General features: G+C 47.1%; 1 protein-coding gene and 1 long non-coding RNA gene across 2 annotated transcripts; one reads left to right on the top strand and one right to left on the bottom strand.

Moving 5' to 3' along the window:
• SDR16C5 (short chain dehydrogenase/reductase family 16C member 5) lies at positions 1-17860 on the bottom strand. Its single transcript, XM_086695794.1, has 7 exons — positions 17728-17860; positions 13671-14017; positions 9628-9759; positions 7418-7517; positions 5269-5413; positions 4251-4376; positions 1-2510 (listed from the first exon to the last, which is right to left on the bottom strand). Exons 2-7 carry the CDS (start codon positions 14001-14003, stop codon positions 2417-2419), a joined length of 930 nt encoding a protein of 309 aa, XP_086551920.1. The 5' UTR covers positions 14004-14017; positions 17728-17860; the 3' UTR covers positions 1-2416.
• On the top strand, positions 17749-23782 carry LOC147572116 (uncharacterized). The gene is made up of 3 exons (XR_015246916.1): positions 17749-17845; positions 19616-19711; positions 23541-23782. It is a non-coding gene; the product is annotated as an uncharacterized LOC147572116 (long non-coding RNA).
• Positions 23783-23853: the final 71 nt, after the last annotated feature.

Raw genomic sequence — 23853 nt, 5'->3', positions numbered from 1 at the left:
CACGGTCACCTATTTTTATCCAGCCAAGCTCAGAATACCAAGAGTTCTTCTTGGTTCTTGAGCAGCGTGGGGACTACGGGACGCTAGATGACGTCATCCTGGAGGGCAGAGTGCCCGGTCCTGAGGTACAGCTCTCGTCCTTGAACCTTTCTCAAGGGTTGCTCCCGTGTTGGGCTCTTGATCATGGCTTCGTTAGGACTCCATTTCAAACGACGACCGGTACGAAACCCGGTTCAAGTGAGAACACTTGCTCCCCGTTGTATTAGGTCACCTTGGTGCACATTACCCTCTGGAACCCTCTCATTTACATGCGCTCTCTTCTCACATGAGCTCTTCAAGTAAATCTGAATTTGTTTAGACAATTTTATGGGTACTGTAAAACCACAATTGAATTTCAGGACTTTGTAGAGGTCCCGCCAAGATGCACTCCAATTAGAAATAATTGCTGTTAATGCTGTTACGATGTGGTGGCTGCCCGCTATACCCCAGACCTTTGTTCTCCTAAATCCCTCGAGTCTCTTCTTTATTCTTCAGCTAAATAGACAGGCCCCTAGAATATACGCTTTTGGAATCGTAATATAGGAGCGATATTGTGCCTCTCTCTTAATTAACCTTGTTAAGCAAGGATTTGGAACATTAGCCGGTTAGGCTAAGAGGGCCTTTTGAGTCGCTCAGTACGCATCTGCAGTTGAGTAGGATGTCCCTCTTGTGAAATAAAATGCCTTTTATTCTTTGGCATACCCCAAATACCTTTATTATTCTTTGAGAAATGGTGTGACAGGCTTGTCTAGCGAAACAATGTGTGCAAAGCGCATAGCTTCGTGCCAGGCACAATGAAACCTTAGCTATTGCTTTTATTATTATAAAACAAGGTTCCCCCCTCCCCCCTTTTTTTAAGGCTTTCTGAATGAAACGGAAATACAGGGGCAGAGTCAGAATCATGCAGGCGGCTCAAGATAAATCAGTCCGCAGTGGATTCCACTGATTCCACACTGTCTGAGACCACTGCCTTTCTAAGAGCATCTTACCCCACGACGTTCATGACTTGTTTATTTTGACTCTCACAGCATCTTCCACAGCACTTCTCATCCTTTCCTGCTCCCCGTACAAAAGAAGGTAAGAGACAAAGGCTGCTGTTTTTCTCCCGAGGCAGGCGCCCCCTCCCAGGCTGCGAAGGAGTTCCAGGGATACGGTAATGAACACAGTTTTCTTAACCTTGCTTTTATAGTTAGTATCCAAATCATGAGAGCAGTTGGCCAGGCCATTAAGCTGCAAGAATACAACAGATTGGAGATAAAGGCAGCATCGACGAATACCAACGCGTAGAATTGCCCATTCTGTGGAAAAATACAACACGAACCCCAACCTGAAGTGCTGAATTAAACATTTGAAATTAACCACATGGATATGTTTTCCGGACTAACAGGCAGCAGTTAAACTAGCTCAGTAGAAATGTCATTTTCAGAGTCAGAAGCAACCATTCTTTGATCTCTTCTAGGGAAAAAAATGTGCTCCTGTGTAGACTTTGGGCTAGAGTCACTGTCTCCCAAGTTCATTCAGGGAATGTGCAGGAAGGCTTCCTGACACAGTGGCTCCTGATGTACACTCAGCAGCACTGGCACTTAGTCTGTGAGCACACAGGGCATTAAGCAGTCAGCGTTGGTGTGACTGTGTTGGGAAGAAGGACACGGGAGGCTGGCCTGTCCTACACCTGGTGGCATAGGCTCAAAAAGGCCAAGGCTGAGAGCAGGGTGATAGAGAACCCAGAGCCCTGTGTCCTCTGTAAAGAGGGCATTCTAGCAATCTACAGTAAAACCTTGGTTTGCGAGCATAATTTGTTCCGGAAGCGTGCTTGTAATCGAAAGCACTTGTACCTCAAAGCGAATTTCAAGAACCATTGGCTAAGTCGTGATCACGTGACATTCACTGTCACGTACTACGCGTATTGCAAGACATCGTTCCTTTATCACGTCAAAACTTATTAGGAATGTTTGCTCATCTTGTGGAACACTTGCGGAACAAGTTACTTGCAGTGCAAGGTTTTACTGTACTCATTCATGCTCCTCACCTCTCACTCCGGTTCCCTGCTTCACTTGAGCCACCTCCCCCCCCCCCCCCGTGACCAAAGTAAAGGGCAGTTCACGACAGAGAGGATTATTTTTCTCTCCCATCTGTTGCAAGCAGACTTGACAAAAACGGGCTATTTTTTTTTCATTAAAAAAAGAATAACCTAGCCAAAAAACAGATAGCAACATTATTTGCAAAGGCATCAGTTGAAAATACGAGTCTAGGTAACAGAAAAAGAAGGGTACTTGTAGTTTCCAGATACATCCTGTTGGACAAAAATGCTGTTCTCCATCGAAATAAGCATTATGCACCACTGGGTATCGGATGGTATCGGCCGTGGAGCTGGTCTTTAGTGTTTCTTGTTCTTGCAAACGAAGCCATCCATTATGTTAAAGATGCCCATAAAGTCAGACAGAAGCAACGCTATCTTGACAGGCAAGATACTAAAGAGAACACGAGAGAAGGTTCCTCGGTTATTACCATGAAAGCACCTTTGCCAGTTCAGTTGAGGTGCAGTGTCACTGACTTGTTGTAGCTGAAGTCATTGGCATAGGCACACATTAGTGTGCATGCTTCAGGGTCACCCAGGGTTTGTCCACTACATGGGAGGACACTTGCCCGGAGTCTCTCTACCTCTCCTTGCTTTATTTGCATTCACTTGTCTCCCTCCTCATGTCAGTGTCCAAAGGTCCACTGCACTATGTAATGATTGCTGGGAAGCAGGGAAGTCTGGTGGATTTGGACGAGCCTGCCTTGAGTCCTAGCTCGGTCACTTATATGCCAGCTCAGGCACACGACTTAGCCCTGGAGCCTGTTTCTACAGGTGTGAAACCAGTCATCGATCTTTCTTTTTTGGGACTCCTGTGAGGATTAGATGTAATAGGTCTCCAGACCTTTGGCAATATCCAGCCGAGGACTGCTCACCTTCTCCACCCCTGCTCACCTTTCCTAGCAGAGCACAGACCCCGTCAACCCTGACATTCACACCACAGAGCTAGGGGAGGTACACTAAATAGCACAGGCACAGTACCACTCTTGTGCTAAGTGAAGCCTGGCCAGCAAAAGGATGTAGGAATGACATGGGCGTGTTGCACAAAGTAGATACAATTAGCTGCAAAGAAAAAGGCACTTCCTCAGGCAAGAGGAACAATGGCTACCAGCCATGATATCTACGTTCATATAATGAACAACTGTTGCCCAGAGGACTGGAATTGCTCATCGTGCCAGATGGCCAAGCTAGACCCAGGGAACGTTAAAACAACACAGATTTCAACGCCACAGCAGGGGAGTGGTTCAGTAATGGAATGTGCTTCCTTGCAAAGCAGGAAGCACATTCCCTGGGGGCGGGGCTGGGGGGGAAGGGGGGAGTGTAATTGGATGACCTGTTACAGTCCAGAAAATGAATTGAGATAGTGGGGATCGGCAGTAGCTGCAGCAATATGGCATCACAATTCCTGTAACTGGGGTCCCGTGCCCACAAAGTGCCGCTGAAGGTCTCAGCACTGAAACCCAATGGGGAGTCTCAGCACTGAAACCCAATGGGGAGTCTCAGCACTGAAACCCAATGGGGAGTCTCAGCACTGAAACCCAATGGGGAGTCTCAGCACTGAAACCCAATGGGGGGCAGAGAGAACAAGCAAGGATGCTCTCTTGTGCTTCCGAGAGGTCGTTATGTTCTCAGGTTCCCCCCCCCCCCGCCATTTTTTTTTTTTAACCATCTTATACTCCAAATTTATCCTCCAACTGCCAGCTTTACCCATACCACAGATTCCTGAAATGTTTGGCTTATTGTCTGGCCTTAACTTTGGGGCTCTGTCCTCGAGGAAGCATGGACACATTATCTGTTCCAACATGATTATTCTATGATGCCCACAAGAAAAATCATCTCTCCTTAAAAAAAAAAAAAAAAAAATCACTTCAGTCTGTCCACAGATCATTCAGGAAATACACTTCTTTTTGACCATAATGCAATACTAAGAGGGCGGGAAGAATCCAATTCCATTCTCTAGACTCTCACGGGAAACACTACAACTATGGGAATTTGAGATCATGTCAGCAAATAGACACAATGAAGGGATTCAAAGTTCAGTCCTTTAACAGACAGTTTTTCAGTGGCCCCTCCTGGTAGGGGATAAGTTATTGACTGGCTTATTAGAGAAGTCATAGGAAGGTGATATTCTTACCTTTTAAGAACCATTACGAAGTATAAAAACCTTGGCACATATAAGTACACTTTCTCTTTCAGGATAGCATCGACTATCTTCTCAACGACGTATTCTGGTTCCAGAATCGGTAACAGAAAAGGACGGCTAGGGAGTGAAAAAAAGCAAAAACAAAAAAGCCCAAGTTAATAAATTAATAACAATACATCTCACAAATCAGGGATAAGAAAGATTATAAGACATTATTGCTTGCTTCTTTCCCTGCCAATTTGACCTATTTCTAGATTCACTGCTTTATTATCAACACGATAATAACAACTTTAATTTGAAATGGCGCAAGAGGATTCTAACTCATACACTCAGGTCACAATATGCAGCTAGGTGAAACCATATTAAATAGCTGCCCGTCATCTCCATGAGATGCAGATTTGGGCATCTGTGTCCCTTCAGTGATTCTCAGTCTTTCCATGGAGACAGGGAAGGGGGCAGGACAGTGTTTGGTGGCAGACAGAGAGTGAGGCCAGGAATGCTGGGGGGGGGTGTGGGGGGGGTATGGGGGGCAGGTCCGGTTCCAGAGGTGGTAGGAGCTGGACCCAGCCTTGAGAAAGCATCCACAGTAAACCCAATATCTTCAACACAAAGACATCTGAAGAAAGAAAAAAATTCTGAAACCAATTATAGATCAGGCTGAATCTGAAGACCTTTTTAAAGAACATTAACAAATAGAATAAAATAAAATAGGTGGTCCATCATTTTTAAAAATGTAGTTTTATTTATTTATAAAAAATTTCAGTGTTTATTTTTGAGAGAGAGAGAGAGAGCTCGCGCGCGCATGAGTGGGGGAGGGGCAGAGAGAGAGGGAGACACAGAATCCGAAGCAGGCTCCGGGCTCTGAGCTGTGAGCACAGAGCCCAATGTGGGGCTTGAACCCACAAACCGTGAGATCATGACCTGAGCCCAAGTCGGAAACTCAACTGACTGAGCCACCCAGGCGCCTCCCTAAAATGTAGTTTTTCTTCAAATCAAAGGATGTACTTACACAGTAGAACAACCTTCAAACATTCCAGTGTTTATAAAAAATGGGCACACGATAGTGGTCTTGATCCCCTTTAGTTTCTGGACTATTGTTTCTGTAAATACAGATTCAGCAAATCCACAGGCTGCAAATTTACTTGCACAGTAATCTGAAAAAGGCAAATGACACTAATGTCTATACTGGAATTTTCAAACGGCATTACATCGAGGTTTCCTCGTAACACTAATACCGACAAAGGATGGGACAAGTTCAGAGTTAGTTTGTATGGCCTTGGTCTGTGCCCACTGGAGGAAGCGAGGGGCGAGTGGGAAGGAACACTGTCACTTCAAGTTTGGTTGACAAGGACCAAGGGCCCTCTCGGAGAAGCAGGGCCCCGGGGGTGCCTCCCGCGGGTCACAATGCTAGACTTCACTTCCACTTTCACCTTGACGGGTCGTCAGACCCTCTGCTAGCTGTTACGCAGGGCACAGCATGTGCAACTGGTCCCCGTCCCAAAGAATTTCAACACAATCAGGGTGGGGAGACACACACAAGAATAAATAAAATAATACAGGAGGTAGAGTCCAGGCTGAAGAGATCAACGTGGGTCACAACCCTCAGATCAAGTTTTTTCCTAACTAGGACTCTTTCTTCCGACTCTTCTGGAGAACGTCAACCTCCACCTCTTATGCATCCTGCAAATGCAGGGTGAATGGAAAGTGGCCTTCACGTCCTTGGTGGGCTTTTGGTCTACAATTGCACTCACTCCAGAGGAATGGAATTACTCATCGTGCTAGATGGCCAAGCTAGACCCAGGGAACGTTAAAACAATATAGATTTTGAACTCAAGGCATGGAAACGTTTGGAGAAGAAAAGGCATTTCGGTAGACTTTGACTTTCCTTTTCCTCACACAATCAGAAGGGGCAAACCTGTTGTTCATCCTTGTTCTGGAGGGAAAGCAGCTACCGCAACCAGCAAGACTCGGGTCCCCAGATTGGCCACGGGTTAGCCGGTGGGGGGAGGGGAGGGGAGAGGGGGAGTCCCAAGCAGCTTCCAGGGTCCTCTGAGTCATTTGGTGTAAATGCGGTTCACTGAGCCCCTTGATCTCTGAGATTCAGATGAGCCGATATGGCCCAGGACTCGGTCAGCCTGCATCCTAAATGGCACGCCAAGAGAACACCGTGGGGATTACAAAAAGCTCACACGTTCCTAAGGTGAACAGGGCACCGGACGGTCTTGCATCTTTAGACAGATGTGCCAGGAAAAGGATTCAGAGAAGCTGCAAATAGCCCCGTGTGAGTTCAAAGACCCGTGAGGTAATAACAAAATGCGGTGGATTCCAAGGAAGCTGGAGGAAAGGAGGTCCTGCGTTCAGGGAGGTGTGTGTAGACGGGTAGCATCTGGGGTGGCCAGTGGTTCTGAAAACCCGGTTCGCGGAACCGATTCGAACTGTGTTAAGACCACTGTGCGCCGTCTTGAGCCGCGAGTCTTCAACCAGCGGAAAAGCAGAGAGGTCGATTTTCGGTTTCTTGGGCTGGAGAAAGTTTCTCCAGACCCACAGCCGAAGGGGACCACTCGATGGAAACTTCTGCAGGCCCAGTGCTTCTCCTCACCACCCTGATAACAGTACCAGGGGGATTTGGGGGGGGGAGGGGGACTATGCTAACCACTTGTATAAAAAAATTAGCAGTCAGGTGTCTCTCTCTCTCTTTCTTTCTCTCTTTTAAATGTTTATTTATTTTGAGAGAGAGAGGGGGGGGCACAAGCAGGGGAGGGGCAGAGAGAGAGGGAGAGAGAGAATCTCAAGCAGGCTCCACAGAGCACACAGCCTGAGGCAGGGCTCGATCTCGTGAACTGTGAGATCATGACCTGAGTTGAAATCAAGAGTCGGACGCTTAAGTGATGGAGCCACCCAGGCACTGCTCTTTCTCTTTTTTTCATTCCAGGGGATTGCATGGACCCAACGATCCCAAAGTGCAGAGTTCAAGTTTGTGTAAGCATATCTGATGGGCAGTTTTGAGGCACAATGTTCTCCACCACTTACCTTGTGGAATATATCTCTTGATTTATTCCCCTTTATCATTAGTACCTGAGGTCAATGTTGATTATTCAGAGCTGAGTAAGACAAGTTATAAAAGAGTTTGTGAGTGCAAAATATTACATTTCTCTTACCTGCCAGTTTATTTACTCCAACTAATCCAGCTGAACTTGAAATGCAAACCAAATGGCCATGATCATTAGCTATCATAGCAGGTAGAAAGCATTTATACGTCTAAGAAAGGCAAAGAAGACTGTTAACCTTTTATACTTTTTTTCAGACGTTTCTGTATGATGAAGAAAGTCTTTTAAGTTCATAAAAATACCTGAAGGCACGGGGATATAAAAATTTAAACATCTGGAAAGTAAGCTTCTTAACTTGTTTAACCTTTAAATCAATATTTTTCTGATGGCAGTTCTAATAGTATTAAAAATAATTTATTCAGACTTACATTTTGCTCACATTTGACTTTCAAAAACACACTATTCAGACAGTAATTGAAGCTGTACAGGACAGCCTGAACTATGGTGGGAAATAAATAAACTTAAAAAACTAAATAAAAACATCACTTCGTCTTGAAATTCATCTCTACTTCTTTGAATAATGGTTTCTTATTTGTATGTCATGTCATTAAAGAGAATATGCTAGAAAAAGAGGACCTATGCTGTGTCTCAGTACTACAGAACACCTTCACTTTTGATTTGGGACCTGGAAAGAAAGAAGGTAAAGGAGAGAGAAATGAGCTTTGATAGAAGATATATTCTACAACAAAAAAGTAATTCATTAAACAGGAATAACTGCATACTTACATGAATTTATGTTTCATATTTACTTTCAAATGTGAGTAATACGAATAAATATGAGAAAAGGGATTTCTTATAAAAGTCAAAGAACGTTTGCATGCATCGAATGAGTTTCAGAAAGAAACTAACACGTAGGGAGAGGTGGAAAAACAAAATGAGCCAACAGTGCAGCATAATAAAAAGCCCCCTGAGTTCCGACAGTCTGAGGTGAGTCACTTCTTCCCGGGGACGCATCCCTTGGGAGCATGGTCACCATGAGCTCTCTGACCCTCTAGCAAGTAAGTGCCTGCTCCGTGCAGAGGCTCAAAGAATGTATGCAGACTTGCCCAGACAGAGTGTCAAGAGTGAGGCTAATGTGGGGCAGGGACACGTCAGCATTGTGGGGACAACTAAAGGAAGAGGGAGAGAGAAGGAAAAGACCAAGGACAACAGAGAGGAGGAAAAAGAACCCAACATGAGATTATGGCTTTATCTTCATTCTGGCTGAATAATCTAATTTCATTCTAAAGAAGGAGAGGCACATTTGGGACAGGGTAACATAAATCACTTGCAGCAGCTCCTGAAGGAACGTGGCGGCCGCTTAGTTCTGAATGTTTCCATCTTTCTCCTGGAAACGATACAGAATGCCAAAAATACCACCACGCAAGGATGCTTTTGGTGAAACTAGGGGACAGAAACCTACGAAGTCCAAATAACATTTGAAGGCCACCACATGGGAGTTGGGTGGGGAGGTCAGGTGGGAAAGCGTGAGGAGAGGGGAGCTCAGGAGTCTCCAGCAAATACTCCCTCCCAGCAGAGAGGCTGCCCAGGGCAACAGGAACAGGGAGAGGCAAGCCGGGGCATATGAGTGGGTGCGGAGGCATGGCAAGACAGGCTTCAGCAAAGACCAGGAAAACACAGCTTCTGCAAGGAAGACCATCATCTCTGGAGATCAGGAGCTGTGCCCCTTAACGTCCGTGGTACCTGTGCTGTGCCCTTTAATGTCACCGAGGCTACAGGAAGAAACTTTCCTTTCCTTGATTGGATACTGAGCCAGGTGACGATACATCTTGGTTTGCCCAGAATAGACCTGATTAATGCCTGCTTATTAATAATGCCCTCTTCCACTTTATTTTATTTTATTTTTTGTTATTTCTAGATTTTTTACCTCCTCCACTTTCAAAAGAGTTCCAACTTAGGCAAATGATAAGGTCAGCCTGGTCATGTATGTGGTGTCATTTCTGTGTAGCCTCGAGCAAATCTTTTAACTCCTCTGATCCCTCATTTCATCGAGCTGTATCAAGGATTATGCAGGAGGTGCCTAGGATAGCACCCGAGATAGGCTGGCGATCGATAAATGAGAGTAAAGACATGGGCAAAGTTGTGTCTTTGCAAGATTCCTGAGCAGGGGCTCAGGCAAGTGCAGGCTAAGTTGGATCAGGAGTCTAAAACTGAGAAGCCTGTGCTTTATTTACACGTGAATACAATTCTAAGAGAATAAGAAGAAGTACGTCTAAATTCCGAGTAACTGTATATTTGTTATGAGACGAAAAAATAATTACCCATAAATGTGCTTTGAAATTCACATCTAAAGACTTTTCCATCAGGTCATCTGGGCAGTTGAGGAAATCGCTGCCTGTCACAACTCCGGCATTGTTGATCAGGATGGAGACATCGCCAACTTCTTTTTTAACCTGAATTGAGTAACAAGAGCCACACCACCCACAGAGTAATTCCTTACGTGATCGAAGTTTAATTTTCCCATAGTTTTTAGATGCTTCTTATCCTTGTTAACACAGACGGGGTTTCCGTCCTTTGCAAACAAAGCACGTTTCATTTGCCTTGCTGAGTTTGCAGAGCGTCAGAGATCCAAGTCTGATGGTTTTCTTCTCCTTTCTTCCCCCCTCCGTGCCCCCCTTCTTAGGACGGTTCCAACACTGCAGGGCCGTCGGCCTTAACAGAGCGGTTAGAGCTATCCTCATACTTAGCGATCAGTCGCTTTGTGGCAGGCTCTGTGTATGTAGCAGGTGATTTCAATCACTGCGACAGGACCTAAGGCATTATAGGCGTGACGTATAAATTAAGACCCAGCCCACACTGAGAGGGGGGTGGAGCAGGAGGGTGTGGAGAAAGCGCAAAATTCCTAAACACGTTTTACACTGGAGGAACAGCACAGAACCCGTCTGTCCTGCTTGGGCTAGTGGGCTGGTTTTCTTCTCCCTGACACAGGCTTCTGGGTACTAAGATGTGTCAAGAGAGGATCTGAGTGGGCTCCCTTTGCCGGCCGGAGTAGGCACTCAGTAGCTTTTATTTCAGGAATAAAATGTCTGGGTGTGACCCTGGGGCCTTCCGCTTATGGTGAATCTTTAGCTTGTCATCTTGGCTCTACTGGCAGAAGGGAGCACGGGATTTTCCAGGATTGGCCACGGGAGAGGGTGGTGCCCCTCTGCTCCCTTCTGTGTTCTGAATTTCATCACTGTGATCTGTATCACACAGCAGGGCCTCTGTCCCCAGGTCAGCGGCAGCCACTGGCTGCAGGTGCCCCATGCTCAACAGTAAGCTCACGCAGTACTCTCACATCTCTAGCTGTGTGTGTGTGTGTGTGTGTGTGTGTGTGTGTGTGTGTGCGTGTGTGCACCTGCGTATACGGTAGCAGTCGGCACAGAGGGGGGCATATTACTGACACCACCTGAGGCTGTCTGTCATCTGAGGTTGTGGGTCCTAGCAACGAGGCTGATGTGTTGGGTATTTATTTGTTACCCAACTAGATGGGTGGCCTAGGGAAAAACCTTAGGACGAAATACAGACTAAGAAAAGCTCACACTTCATGGTAGTGTTTTCAGATAAAAGCATCCAAAACAATCTAAATTAGAGTTTTATTTGGAGAGTAGCTAAAATACGTCGCCAAATTCAAGCTGAACGGCTGTCAAGGCTAGCCACAACCAGCCCTACCTGAGGCAGAATCAGGTACGGCCTTCGGTCACGGAATAATGAGCAAACCACAGGAACGGAAGGCACAGCGCGAGGAATGTCACCAATGGTACTGTGGTAGTGTTGCACGGTGACACCACACCTGTGGTGAGTGGGCCGTGACACATAACAGTGTTACCACGTCACCATGTTGGACACCTGAAGCCAGTGTGCCATTGTGTGTCAACTACACTCAACTGAAAAAAAAAAAAAAGAAAGAAAGAAAAGCTGGTCCGGGCTGTGGACCGGAAGACAGTACTAGCATTAGAGGCTGACATGTTAGCTCAGAGTCAGGGGTGGCAAGGCTAGAAGTGACATCCAAGGGAAATAAACAGGGACATGTATGTCCACTGTGGCCTCTCACATAGATCAAGCGTGTTCTCAAACACTTGACCAAATAAACATCAGACTCTAATTTCAAAATGGCCTCCAGGGGCACCTGGGTGGCTGCGTCTGTTGAGCCTCTGACTTTGGCTCAGGTCACGATCTCACAGTTCGTGGGTTCGAGCCCCATGTTGGGCTCTGTGCTGACAGCTCAGAGCCTGGAGCCTGCCTCGGATTCTGTGTCTCCCTCTCTCTCTGCACCCCCCTTCCCCACCGGTGACTTATGCTCTGTCTCTCTCTGTCTCTCAAAAATAAATAAATTAAATAAAAATTAAATAAATTAATTCATTACATTAAACATTTTTTTAAATGGCATTTAGGCATGTATCTTTGCAGTATATGAAAATTATATCTCTATGAATCATGCTTTAAATGTACGGGGCTAAGCATCCGTGATAAGATTTTTCATGTGAATAACCTTCCTTCCTATTGATTTATCTATTTAGCATATAGGTTGATCTTCATCTATTTTTTTTTTTTCTGTTAAAGGACTCTCTTGTTCCAAAGTCTGCTTTTTCCCTTTAAATTAAACTTGGAAAGACATCATGAGTATTCAGCCCCTGCCACACTAGAGCCAAAGGGACCAGGTTTAACTGTATGTGACTTACATATTTATTACTGACCAATGACAGCCTAATAAAATGCTCACCCATGGGATGAGAGTAAGCTTGTCAGTATCGTGTACAAGAGACAGCATCTAAGGTAAGCCACCTACTAAGATGCTAAGGTAGCATCTAAGGTAAAGGCCACCGACTCTAGTTTTTAACTAGTTTCCTTCTTCTGCAATCACTACGCTCCTCACTGTAAGAATATGGCCACAGACCCCGCCTGATAGGTCTAGTGACATTCCCACACAAGCTGTGCCCGCCTGTCAGTTAAGCACTGAACTTTGGCTCAGGTCACGATCTCACAGTTTGTGGGATCGTGGGTTCGTACCCCGTGTAGGGCTCTGTGCCGACAGCGTGGGGCCTGGCGCCTGCTTCGGATCCTGTCTCTCTCGCTCTCTCAAAAATAAGTAAACATGAGGAGTGTTGAGAGGAGTTGTTTGCAGTTGGCACGAGTGAGCATGCCAGGCCATCGGTGCTTTAAGTGCACAGGGATGAAGCTGCGAGCTCAGCAATAGCAGAGACATACTTGTGCTTCGAGGGAGGCGCGCACTTGTCAGGTTTGGGTCCCCGGACTGTACCGGGCTGGCTGTGACGGAGGCTGCAGTTACCGATGCAGAAAACTGAAACAAAACTTCAAAGCACACCCACCAGCCGGTGACCTGCCAACCTTACCAGGAGACAGTGAGGTGGGAAGCAGCAAAGGGGATTCGACTCAGGGCCTAGAAATTGTGCCAGAAATTCCAACGTGGCGGGTTCCTTCCTTCTCACTAAACTGGGGAATTCTGGGTGTTGCCACAAGGGCGGCCCAGGACAGTGATGTGTGGAGTACTCATGAGGACGCGAGGGGAGAGAAATCCTCATGAGGGAGAAGAGGCAGCCATCGTGCGACTATGTGCCTCCATGCACTAAGGAAACCCTTACCGTTGCATGCTGGAGTGGTGACGTCCTGCCAGCCTTCTTTACACGGGCAGTGGTATCATCGCCAAAGGAGCAACTGTGGTTAAGGGTCTTTGGGATGAATACGATCTTCTGTTTTTCTCATGACTATTTAGGCGAAATATACCTTCATGTGAAAGGCACTGTGGTGTGGTGGAAATAGCTGGGTTTAAACTCAGACAGGAAATGGGGTCGAGTCCTGGCTTAGTCACGGGCTAGCTCCGGGACCCTGAGCAGATTGTTCAAGATCTCTGTGCCCCCTTTTCCCTCCAAGAAACGGGCTGCCCCCTGCCTCTTCTACTGTAACAGGAGAAAGCACAGTCCATATTGCCTGGTATGTAGTGGGAGTATTCTGGAGTCAACAGACTCAAGGCCAAGCTCGGTCTTTGCCACTTGTTAGCGGTTTCTTGGGTGAGCTACTTACCTCCCTCAGCCTCGGTTTCCTTATTTGTGAAATGAAGATAATATTGGACCTCACTTTATAAGATTATGATACAATATAGATGGGCTGCTTAGTATGGTATATTGTATACAGTGACCTCTCAAAAATCCTCATTCCCACTCCCTGATACTTTTTAAATTAAAGGGATGCTGGAGACAGGCAAATCTGCACTGAGCAAGGGGTTGAGACAAAGAGGAGGATGCACGTGAGCGAATCTATAGAGAGAGCTCACCGCCCACAGGAGATGGCGAGACGCAACACCTACCTGCTCGGCCACTCTGTATATTTCTTCCTTTTGGCTGCAGTCGCAAGTGTAGGCATAGACTCTTGTGGCTCCGGCTTCCCGAGCCATCCTGCATGTTTCCTCGTTCCCCTCCTTGTTGATATCCCAGAGAACCAGCACCGATCCGAGGTGGGCAAATCTGAGGGCCAAGAGCCTTCCCAGTCCTCTCCCAGCACCGGTGATGAGCACGATTTCACCAGCAACGTTCTTCCGTGGTCTGGGGATGAAGGTGAAAATCAGGGTCTCCAGAAGAGCAATCACTGATTTTCCTAAGAAGGTGATCAATTCCTTGGCGAACTTCAGGTTGGAAGCCATGCTGTGGCTGAGACCTACAGAGAAAGAGAGACCCACATAAAGACCTCGGTGACCATTCCCTCTGAGTGTGCCATCTACGTGGAGCGCAAGCTTTCTGAGATAGTGGAAGAAACTGGCTGTGTAATTTAAGCTTCTCTCTTGGTAGCAGATTCTGAACTTAGAAAGCGCAGGGGGCCCACAGAGACTGCATCTTGGCCAACTTTCATTCGCAGCACCAAGCTGGGCACACATCTGAGTGCTGTACAGGACAGAAATGTTCACTCCCCAGGCACTGTAACCGTGTCAACATTTGACCCGAAGAAGAAGAAAATTATTTCTCGTAGTTAACCTTTCTTAATAGTAATCACAAAAGCCCTGTTGGTTGCATCATGTGCTTGACTGCAATGCTGGCCCACAGTATGTGCTTTGGGGACGTCATCATGTTACTCAGGTTCAGAGTGCTGCTCCCCAAGAAGTCACCTGATAGGTTTGTTGAATGAATAAAAGGCCTGCCCTGTCACTCGTACAGGGCCATAGCTTACATCCTGTTATCAGTTACTCACACGTTAGTGAGAGTGAGTTTACAAGATGCTTTACGAAAGGCTCGCTGGGAAAGAAGGGTAGGTCTTATTTCCTGCAGTGTGAGAAGACATGTTTAGCAGGGGGGCTACTGTGCTGGGGGTGGGAAGCTTCCCTGAATGGGGTGCCCGATTGAGAGGCACAGAAGAGGTGAGGAGGTGTCCTTCATTAAAGAACAGCAGGTGGTCACTTGTTTTGCAGTTTGGTGGAGGACAGACTAGTCACGGCTCATGACGATGGGTGGAGAGGTTCATCGACAGCAGGGCTTGGGGCCTGGTGGGACCCTTAGGAAATTGTTGGGAGCTCAATTGCTGTTTCTTGTCTCATTCTACGGATGGAGCTGGAGATCACAACGAATGGGGATGTGGTTCACCCAAGGCCTTGGCTGCCGTTTAGCGCAGGGCCTGCTGAGTTCATTTATTACATCCGCCGAGCACCGATGCCGGGCAGGTCTGATGCTGGGCACTGGGGCTGAGGGGGTGGGTAACCTCCCATGATCTCTGCCCTCACGAGCAAAGGGTCTGGTTGAAGAAACAGACATTGAGCAAAATAAATAAAGAATGACAGGGTGCTATGGAGAGTAGACAGGAGATCTGATTTAGACTGGGTGCTGGGGAAGAAGCAACAGGAGGGATTTGCTGGAAGGTGGCATTGGAGCAAGTAGTCAACTGATGAATGGCCAGCGGTAGAGAGAGCTGGGCAGAGGGGAGAAAGAGCCTGAGGCTCGAGGAAGGTTTGGCCTGTGTGTCCAACACGGCCCAAAGAATTAGAGCGCTGGCGGTAGGGGGCATGGATATTGCGGGGTGCTGGTTTCACCAGGCTTTGGATGAAATGGCCCTCAAAGTCTCCGCCGTCTTTGTTCACATTTATTTTCACACAGTCGCCTTTGGATGACTGACTGGGCTTCTCAGGCCCTGCGCGGTTTGGAAGGAAGGTGCTTTGAAGGGCAGACAGCGGTTTGCACGCTCTTATTTTAAGCTCACTCACGGGACGTGTGGCTTGAGAGCTACAACAATGAGGGTCATACTTCCCCCAGTAATAGGGCACCCCGGACACCCTCCCCCGGCTGCAGCCTGGTCACTGCTAACACTTCTTCCGGGGAAAACCCACACCAGCTTATCAATGCCCCCTCCGGGAGTACCACTGTGTAAATCCACGCCCAAAGGCCAGAGGTCCACGCCTCTCCTCGCTGGACTCCAGCACCATCTGGGTGCTTAGAAGTCTCACCACTGACCTGGGGGGAGGTTCTTAATGCCACAGGCTCTGGACTCCAGCACTCTACCATCTCCACATGGGCACGACCTAAGACCCGGGGCAAGGTCTTACCACTTACTGCTGTCTCGGCAGATGCTTACTAGGTTCTTAAGAGCCTGGCATCCTGAGGTCTGCTCATCTGGGGTTTAGGGTGTCTGCTGGGGATCTGCACAGGTGGTGAGGTGTAGAGATTAAAGTGTGCACTGGGGGGCGCCCGGGGGGGTGGGGCTCAGTCGGTTGTGAGCGTCCGTCTTCGGCTCAGGTCACGATCTCACAAGTTCGTGAGTTCGAGCCCCACGTCGGGCTCTGTACTGACAGCTCAGCGTCTGGAGCCTGTTTCAAATTCTATGTCTTCCTCTCTCTCTGCCCCTCCGCTGCTCGCACTCTGTCTGTCTCTCGCAAAAGTAAATAAACACTAAAAAAACATGACAGTGTGCGTTGGAATTCTGGATGTGCCACTGACTTCTCGGCAACCTTGGTAAAAATGATGTTATCTCTTGTGCCTCAGTTTCCTCTTCTAAATAAGGGGATTCCACAGCAGGCACCGATGGGGGCAGCTGTGGAAGTCAAATGACTTAATACAGGTAAAGTAATAGGGTGTGTAATATGGCCACGATGATCTCTTATGAAATTTCTGAGCCAACTGGAAAGAGAAAAAGGTCCTCGTTGCTCTGCACACGGCTCCCTCCAGGGTGCATGGGGTGGGGATGGGGCAAGAGGGATTGGGCTGGATTTCAGCGCCTGCCGGCAGGTTACTCATCATCTCCGGCTCTACTCCTAATGCTCATCATGTGGGGGCCTTGTTAGAACAAAGCCAGGCACATAACAGCAGCAAAATGCCTGTGCGTGAGCTAGAGCTCCGACTGACGTTCCTGCTGGCATGTGAGTTATAATCCCTGGTCGTAACAACAAAGGATGCTTATAGGAAGTATCCTTACCAACAAAAGTAAATGCGGGGTTCGGTTTCAGTGTCAAGACTGTGCCTTATGTAGTTACAGAGCATATTGAATGTAATCAGGTTATAGACACCTCTTTGGTGTCTCCATCCCATGGCCTCTCACTACTTGGTTCAAAAGCGGAACTAACTGGGCGAGCCTTTAGAGCCGGCGACCCTTGATCTCAGAGTCGTAGGTTCAAGCCCCACGTTGGGTATATACAGCTTATTTTATTTCATATACTGTTTTAAATTTCTTAAAAAGTTTATTTATTTTTGAGAGAGAGAGAGAGAGAGCAAGGGAGGGACAGAGAGAGACAGGGAGACACAGAATCCGAAGCAGGCTCCGGGCTCTGAGCGGTCAGCACAGAGCCTGACACGGGGCTCAAACTCACGAACCCGTGAGATCGTGACCTGAGCTGAAGTCGGACGGACGCCCAACCGACGGAGCCACCCAGGCGCCCCAGAGCTTATTTTCAAAAAGAAAACAAACAAACAAACACAGTAAGCTTAACTATTTGGGGGCAATGGGAGCAGGTGCCTTTCCCTTCCCAGCCCAGGAGGCGGCAAAGTGCTCCGGTAAGAGGTATGGGATGAATGGGGGGGGGGGGGGGGGGCGGCGGGGAGGGAGAGGCAGACGCACTGAGCAGCAGAGAGCTGGGGACCAAGGCAGCGTGGACGGAAGAGGATACCAGGGACGGATCCCGCCCTCTGCTCCGGGACCGGGCGGGGACGCTAGCAGCCCTTCCTTCTGGGTCTCGCGAGTCTGAATCTCGGGGACAAAGCGGCGCTCCCTCCGGCTCACCTGCCCGCGCGCCCTTCCCCCACCCGACCACCCTCCCCGCCCCCCCTCCCCCCCACCAGCCACGGTGTCACAGGGTCCCCGCCCGCGGGTGCGGGCGCTGGCGCGGCGCGGAGCCCCGTCCCCGTGGAGGTCTTGCCCGGCCCTGGCCCCGGATCAGGACTCGGGTAACTCACCCGGGACACGCTGCCCTCGCTGTCCGCGGAGAAGCAGTCCCTGCTACGCGCACCGCCTCACCGGCTCGTGGCGGGCGAGGCTCAGGGGTTTATTCCCGCAGCTGGCCCGAGGCCAAGGGTAGGTCAGCCGCGCCCGCGCAGTGGGTGGAGCCGCCCGGGGCTACCGCAGGCCACGTAGGCCCGCGCTCCTTTCCTGCCTTTCTTTTCCCCCTGGCGGCCAGATGCACAGGCCGGACATTTATTTGGTCGCCGTGCCGGACGCGCGCGCCGGGATTTCGAAGAGTCAATCCTGGGTGTCGAAAAATTCCGATATCCAGGCTGCCTCCTGGATTATGAAGTCAGAATTTCTGGGTTGGAAAGGGCCCAGGTATCAGCACGGAAAAAGTTCCCCAAGTGTTTCCAAAGAGCAGTCCCGAGGGTGGGAACCGTCGTGTTAGAGAACAAAAAGGAGGCAAGGTGCAGAGTCCTTGGATGGGGGGCGGGGTGGGGGTGGGGGGGCGACGCGGTTTGCCCGAAGGGAGCCAGGTCAGGTCTCTGCGCCTCGCAGAACGGGGCACAGATGCGGAGTTCTCCAGCAGAATCTGACCCCTGCAGTCGAGGTCAACAGCTTCTCTGGAGCTGTGGCTGCAAGGAAGGTGGGCGTGGGAGAGACGCTTGGAAGGAGTGGGGTGCTGGGCAGGAGTGGGTGCGGCGCTGGCAGGAGGCCAAGAAGTAGGCGGGGGCGAAGTTTGTTCTAAGGAGATGAGGTTGATGGCTTCTCGGCCTTTTGGCTAAGATCAAGTGTAAGGAGATGAGGTTGAGAAAAAGTCAACAACGGACTCTGGCCCAACCATTGTTTATTGAACACCTGTGTGTACAAAGATCTAGAAGATAGAGCAATGCTGCAACCGTGGAGAAAAAAAGATGTTCAGTTAACATTAGATAATCCTCTAATACCGCACACATCACTGCTGAAAGGCTTTATTATATAGGGTGCAGTTTGCTGGGTGGCCTAAGAAGCTGAAATATCAGTGAGTTATGGGATGTTGAAGGAAAACCGGGGAGTGAGGGTAAGACCGCATTTGGAATTCACCCAGGGTGGAGTGGGACACACGTCAGTGGTGAAGGCTCAAAGGAGAGCAGGTTAGCCAGTTGGGTGTGGAAAGAACCACACAGTTTTCCCTACGAAGGAACCCTAGGTTGTATGAGCCTGGAAAAGCAGGTGCAGGGAAGAGCCTTGAATGTCATTTCAGCACGCAGGAGGTTACTTACTTGTGTTCTGTAGGCTGCGGTGAGCTGGGGAAAGCATTTGCTTAGCTGTGCTGTCTGAAGGTGAATGGGGCAGGCCGGGGGGTGCCCTGGTTTTAGCTCTGTAATCATCGCATGAGGGTATGTGCCGTGCAAGACTCTGTACGGCTCCGGAGAACGGCAGAACTTTTCGGAGCGATGGGGAGACTCATTCCTGAACCGCACATGTATGGATGATGGTGTCGAAAGTTCAGAAATAACAGGCATAAAACCAGCGAGTCACCGAACCAGCAATTAGCCAAAGTTTATTGCGCACACACCAGAAAGTTTGCATGCTGGAAACACACACAGACCAAAACGTGGTATGAGTCTCATACGAAAGCAGCTTGTACAGTGAGAACGCAGTGACTTTATTCTTCACTGCGATTGGTTGTAATGTCAGAATCTTCTTAAATGATAGGAAACTGGGTCAGTGGTTGCCACATACCAACCTTGGGAAACAGTTCGAGTTTTGTCAGAGGTATAGGCAAGAAAGAAGCCAGGTCAAGGGAGTCTTACAAAATAAGCTGAAATTCGGTTTTGCTTTCATAACGACACTGGTTTTGTCTGCTCGGGGAATTTTGAAGGCTGGTCTCTGATGGTTTTTTTATTCTAATGATAGACATATATTCCTTGTGCCTGGCGTGTGGACAGTAGGGGCCAGCCTGGATGAGGAGAGGTTCCAGGCTTCGGAGACAGAATGGGCCAACACGTGGAGGTGAGTGACACCAGGGAGTGGCAGTGGACTCTGGCCCAGACGAATTGGTCATGGCCTTCAGATCACATCTCCTGCCTGTAAGAAATCAGATGGGCAGCCAGTGGAAAACACCAGCCTACGTACTCTCCGTGTTTTCTCTGGACAAAATTCTGGGCTGTCACTTTACTTTCTGGTGAGAAGTTCAGAGTAGACCTCGGGAAAGAAATCGCGAGCATTATTAGAAATCTCATTAAAACAAATATGAATGGAAAGCACTGGGCAGTCTCACTGATGGTATCTTCATTAAAGGAAGTGGAGACCTTCGTGTTTGGAGAAGACCCCAATCCAATTTTACTTGATGTGGGGGGTGCGTTGACTATAAGCCTGAGAGGTGAGAAAGTATTTTTAAAAGGTTCTTTGCAGCAAAGGCTAGGAAAAGCCCATTTAACGCTGAAAGATGCTAATGAATATATGAAAACATGCTCTAACTTCATCCTTAGCAAAATGAATATTAGAGTGTTTCTTGCCTTCCAAAATAACAAATATTAGGGGCACCTGGGGGCTCAGTTGGTCAAACGTCTGACGCTCGATTTCAGCTCAGGTCACGATCTCACAGTTCGTGGGTTCCAGCCCTGCATTGGACTCCTTGCTGATGGCGTGGAGCCTGCTTGCGATTCTGTCTCTCCCTCTCTCTGCCCCTTCCCTTCTTTGCCTCTCTTTCTCTCTCTCAAAATAAATAAATAAATAAACTTAAAAAAAAAACCCAAACCCCCCAAAATAACAAATATTAGAAAAAAGAGCAAGCCTTCATAAAGGGGTGATGTGATTTATACATTGCTGGAGAACCAGTATGTCTCAAGAGCTGACAAGGTAAATAGCTTCTCACCCAATTCTACCAATGGGACTTTATCTTTACAAAATAATCAGGTATCATTTGTTAACTCCAGGAAGGGAGTCACGGGTTGGAAAGGAGACTTTTGACTGTACTGTATTACTCTTCTGGAAATAAGTGTGTCATTAAAAAAGCAAATTGACCATTAGTTTCTGGCAAATATGCGCAAATGGAGTACTCACCGCCATTTTTGAAAAAATAAAATCATGTTTTTTTAAGGGCATAGGAAAGTACACAATGTTAGCTTTCAAAGCATAGTATCATTTTTAAATAGTGAATTTTTTCCTTTGTGTCTTTTTTTGTATTTACCGAATTTTCCATTATGTACATATTTGTATTTCCCAATACAAATGTTGTTTAGAGCCTACATACACAGACATTTCCATTCAAGATGGCAGACTGAGAGATGCACTTATATCCTATTTTCTTCCAAGATTCCATTGAAATGAAAAGGAAGATATAAAAATGTGAATAAAAACATAATAGTGCTTAAAGAAAGAAAGGGACTACCAGTGAGGACTCACTAGAACTTAGTAAGCAGGTGGATTCCATTTCCAGAAACCACAGCAAAAGACACCTTAACCTAAAACACACCTGGGGAAGGCATTGCAGAAAGGGGCCCTTCTTCTCAATGGAATTCCTGAGTAACTCCCATTCAGTAAACGAACCCAGACAGTGGAAATAGAACATGGGGCATCCAGATGGAATTAGAGTCTTGATGTAAAAACAAAACGACGACAGTCTTGGAATCAACTACAGGACAATCAATTTGTAATTTGGGGCTAGGCAAGGAAATCCCATCAGTCGTTCCTTTGACTCCATAAAAATTGTAAACTTCTGCACAGCAAAGAAATATCACGAACAAAGTAAAATGACACACAATAGAGTAGGAGAAAGTATTTTCACATAAAGAATTGATAATTAGCCATACTTGATAGCATTTCTTGAAGCCAATTGGAGTTAAGGCAGTCGGAAAAATGGGTGGAGGAATGCAGAGGCGGTATATACGATGGAATATTATTCAGCCAGAAAAAAGAATGAAATCTTGCCATTCGCAGTGACAGGGTTGGATGTACAGAGTATGGTGTTAAGTGAAATAAGGCTGTCAGAGAAAGACAAATACCGTATGATTTCACTCAAAAGCGGAATTTAAGAAACAAAACAAATGAGCAAAGGGGTTAAAGAGAGAGGGAGAGACGAACCAAGAAACAGACTCTTAACTATAGAACAAACTGAGGGCTGCCAGAGGGGAGGTGGGTGGGGGCATGGGTTAAGTACGGATTGGAATGAAGGAGGGCATTGGTCGTGATGAGCAGTGGGTGATGTATGGAATTGTTGAATCACTATATCGTACACCTGAAACTAATAGAACACTGTGTGTCTAACTAGAATTAAGTTACAAACTTAAAAAGAAATGTGCAGGCAATTCATAGGCAAATAAATACAAATGACTGAAAACCTCTGAAAACGTGCTAAATTTTCCTGATATTCAGGAAAATGCAAATTGAATAGGAATAGTGTTTTCTATTCATTCATCGATCCTGTGATATTAAAAAGTTAGCTAAAACTCCAGGAATGGTGAGCATGTGAGAACACGGACATTCTCATGGGCCGGCACACCCTTTATGGAAGGCAACTGGGCAGTGAGTGTTGTGCCTTGTAATGCTTCTCTTTCAAGTCTAAGAATCACCGAAGCTGATTTGCAATAGCAAAAAATTAGAAACTACTTCAATGCCCATCTATTCCCTGATTCATGGTATAGTCGCCTAACAGAATTCTAGGAAGTGGACAAAAGCAATGAAGTTAGGACTATCTTTACCATGAGGAAAAGATCTCCAGGGTGTGTTAAGTGAACAAAAAGTACAGAATTACTCCATTGAAGTTACATGGTGTACATTGTATACAACCGAAGTATATTGTGAGCGTGTGACTCTGTGTGTGTGTGTGTGTGTGTGTGTGTATAAGTACAGACAGAACCATTCCCAGTGGTTACCACAGAGGGGAACAGAATTGAGTGAGAGGCATGTAGGGAGGCTTCTCATGTTATGATAGATGTTTCCGTATTATTAGACTTTTTATAAATGCCATGCATTATTTTATAATATCAAAAACCAAAATAATGATTAACATGTACATACTTTCAGGAAGCCTGGGTAGCTCAGTCGGCTGAGCCTCTGAGTCTTGATTTCAGCTCAAGTCATGATCCCAGGGTCATGGGATTGAGCCCCACATTGGGGTCTGCAGTGAGTGTGGAGCCTGTTTAAGATCTTTCTCTCTCTCCCTCTGCCCCTCTCCCCCACCTGCGTGCTCTCTCTCTCTCAAAAACAAAAGTACCTATTTTCTGCTTAAAAAGGACTCATTTTAAGAACACATGGTCCTTGGGGATTTCTTTGCAAAATAGTGGAAGAAATCTAGTCACCTGATGACACATTCAGAATATAGTAGTTTTACCAGAATGTATTATTTGGGGAATGCTGTCTTGATTTTGGTGGAAGGAGATTATAGCATTTTCAGAACAGCACAGACCTAGCTTAAAGGTAGATTTGGTTTGTCCCATGACAAGACGGGAGCAGTGCAAGCTGGACCCGAAGCAGGAAACAGGTACATGCGACTCACGTGAAAGAGTAGAGGAACACCACCCAGGAATAAGGCATCCCCCCCCCCAAAAAAAAACAAAAACAAAAAACAGGAAGAATAATTAATCCAAGCGTTGAAAGAGGCGGGGAGGGAGGTATGGCATTTGTACTACCACTTTCTTGGGGAAGTAACCATATTTCAAGGAAACTGAGAAGTTTCAGAAAGGTCCGGCCCTGGAGAGACACGATTGGATATCGCTGTGAATGACATTTCTCTGGAGGGTCCGGCTCAGAGCCAAAGCCTCCCCAATCTTCCCCTCCTGGAAAAACACAAAGAGAAGCAGTCTTATATGTTTATTTTTGTTCCCCTATTTATTCCAAGGTCATTATCACCTCTGAAGAGCTTTCAAAAGAACCCATCACTGAGCGATCATGAATTTATGGTAATGAGTTTATGCAGATTTCACCTGGTTTGTTGTGCCTCGGTTGCTTAAACATGGTGGAAGGCGACTCAAACACAGCCGATGTCTCATGGCACACATAAATTTTCTCCTCGTTTTATCTTGCCTTTCTCTTCTTGAATTTCTTTTTCCCTTTTTTTTTATTAATTTTTTTAATGTTTATTTATTTTTGAGACAGAGACAGAGCGTGAGCATCTTGAATTTCTTTTTCCCTTTTTTTATTAAAAATTTTTT

Source organism: Puma concolor, chromosome F2 (assembly GCF_028749965.1).
Source record: "Puma concolor isolate L17-30 chromosome F2, mPumCon1.1.hap2, whole genome shotgun sequence".
Classification (NCBI taxonomy): Eukaryota; Metazoa; Chordata; class Mammalia; order Carnivora; family Felidae; genus Puma; species Puma concolor.
The sequence above is the reverse complement of the archived record's forward strand: the minus strand, read 5'-3'. Positions and strand labels throughout refer to the sequence as shown.

Bases quoted from the DNA above. Each gene is read 5' to 3' on its own strand.
- SDR16C5 (XM_086695794.1), bottom strand. From the start codon at position 14,003: ATGGCTTCCAACCTGAAGTTCGCCAAGGAATTGATCACCTTCTTAGGA. The intron at 9,760-13,670 runs GTAGGTGTTGCG...TACTCAATTCAG, and splicing joins TATACAGAGTGGCCGAGCAG to GTTAAAAAAGAAGTTGGCGA. The intron at 7,518-9,627 runs GTAATTATTTTT...TGCCTTTCTTAG, and splicing joins ATTTCAAAGCACATTTATGG to ACGTATAAATGCTTTCTACC.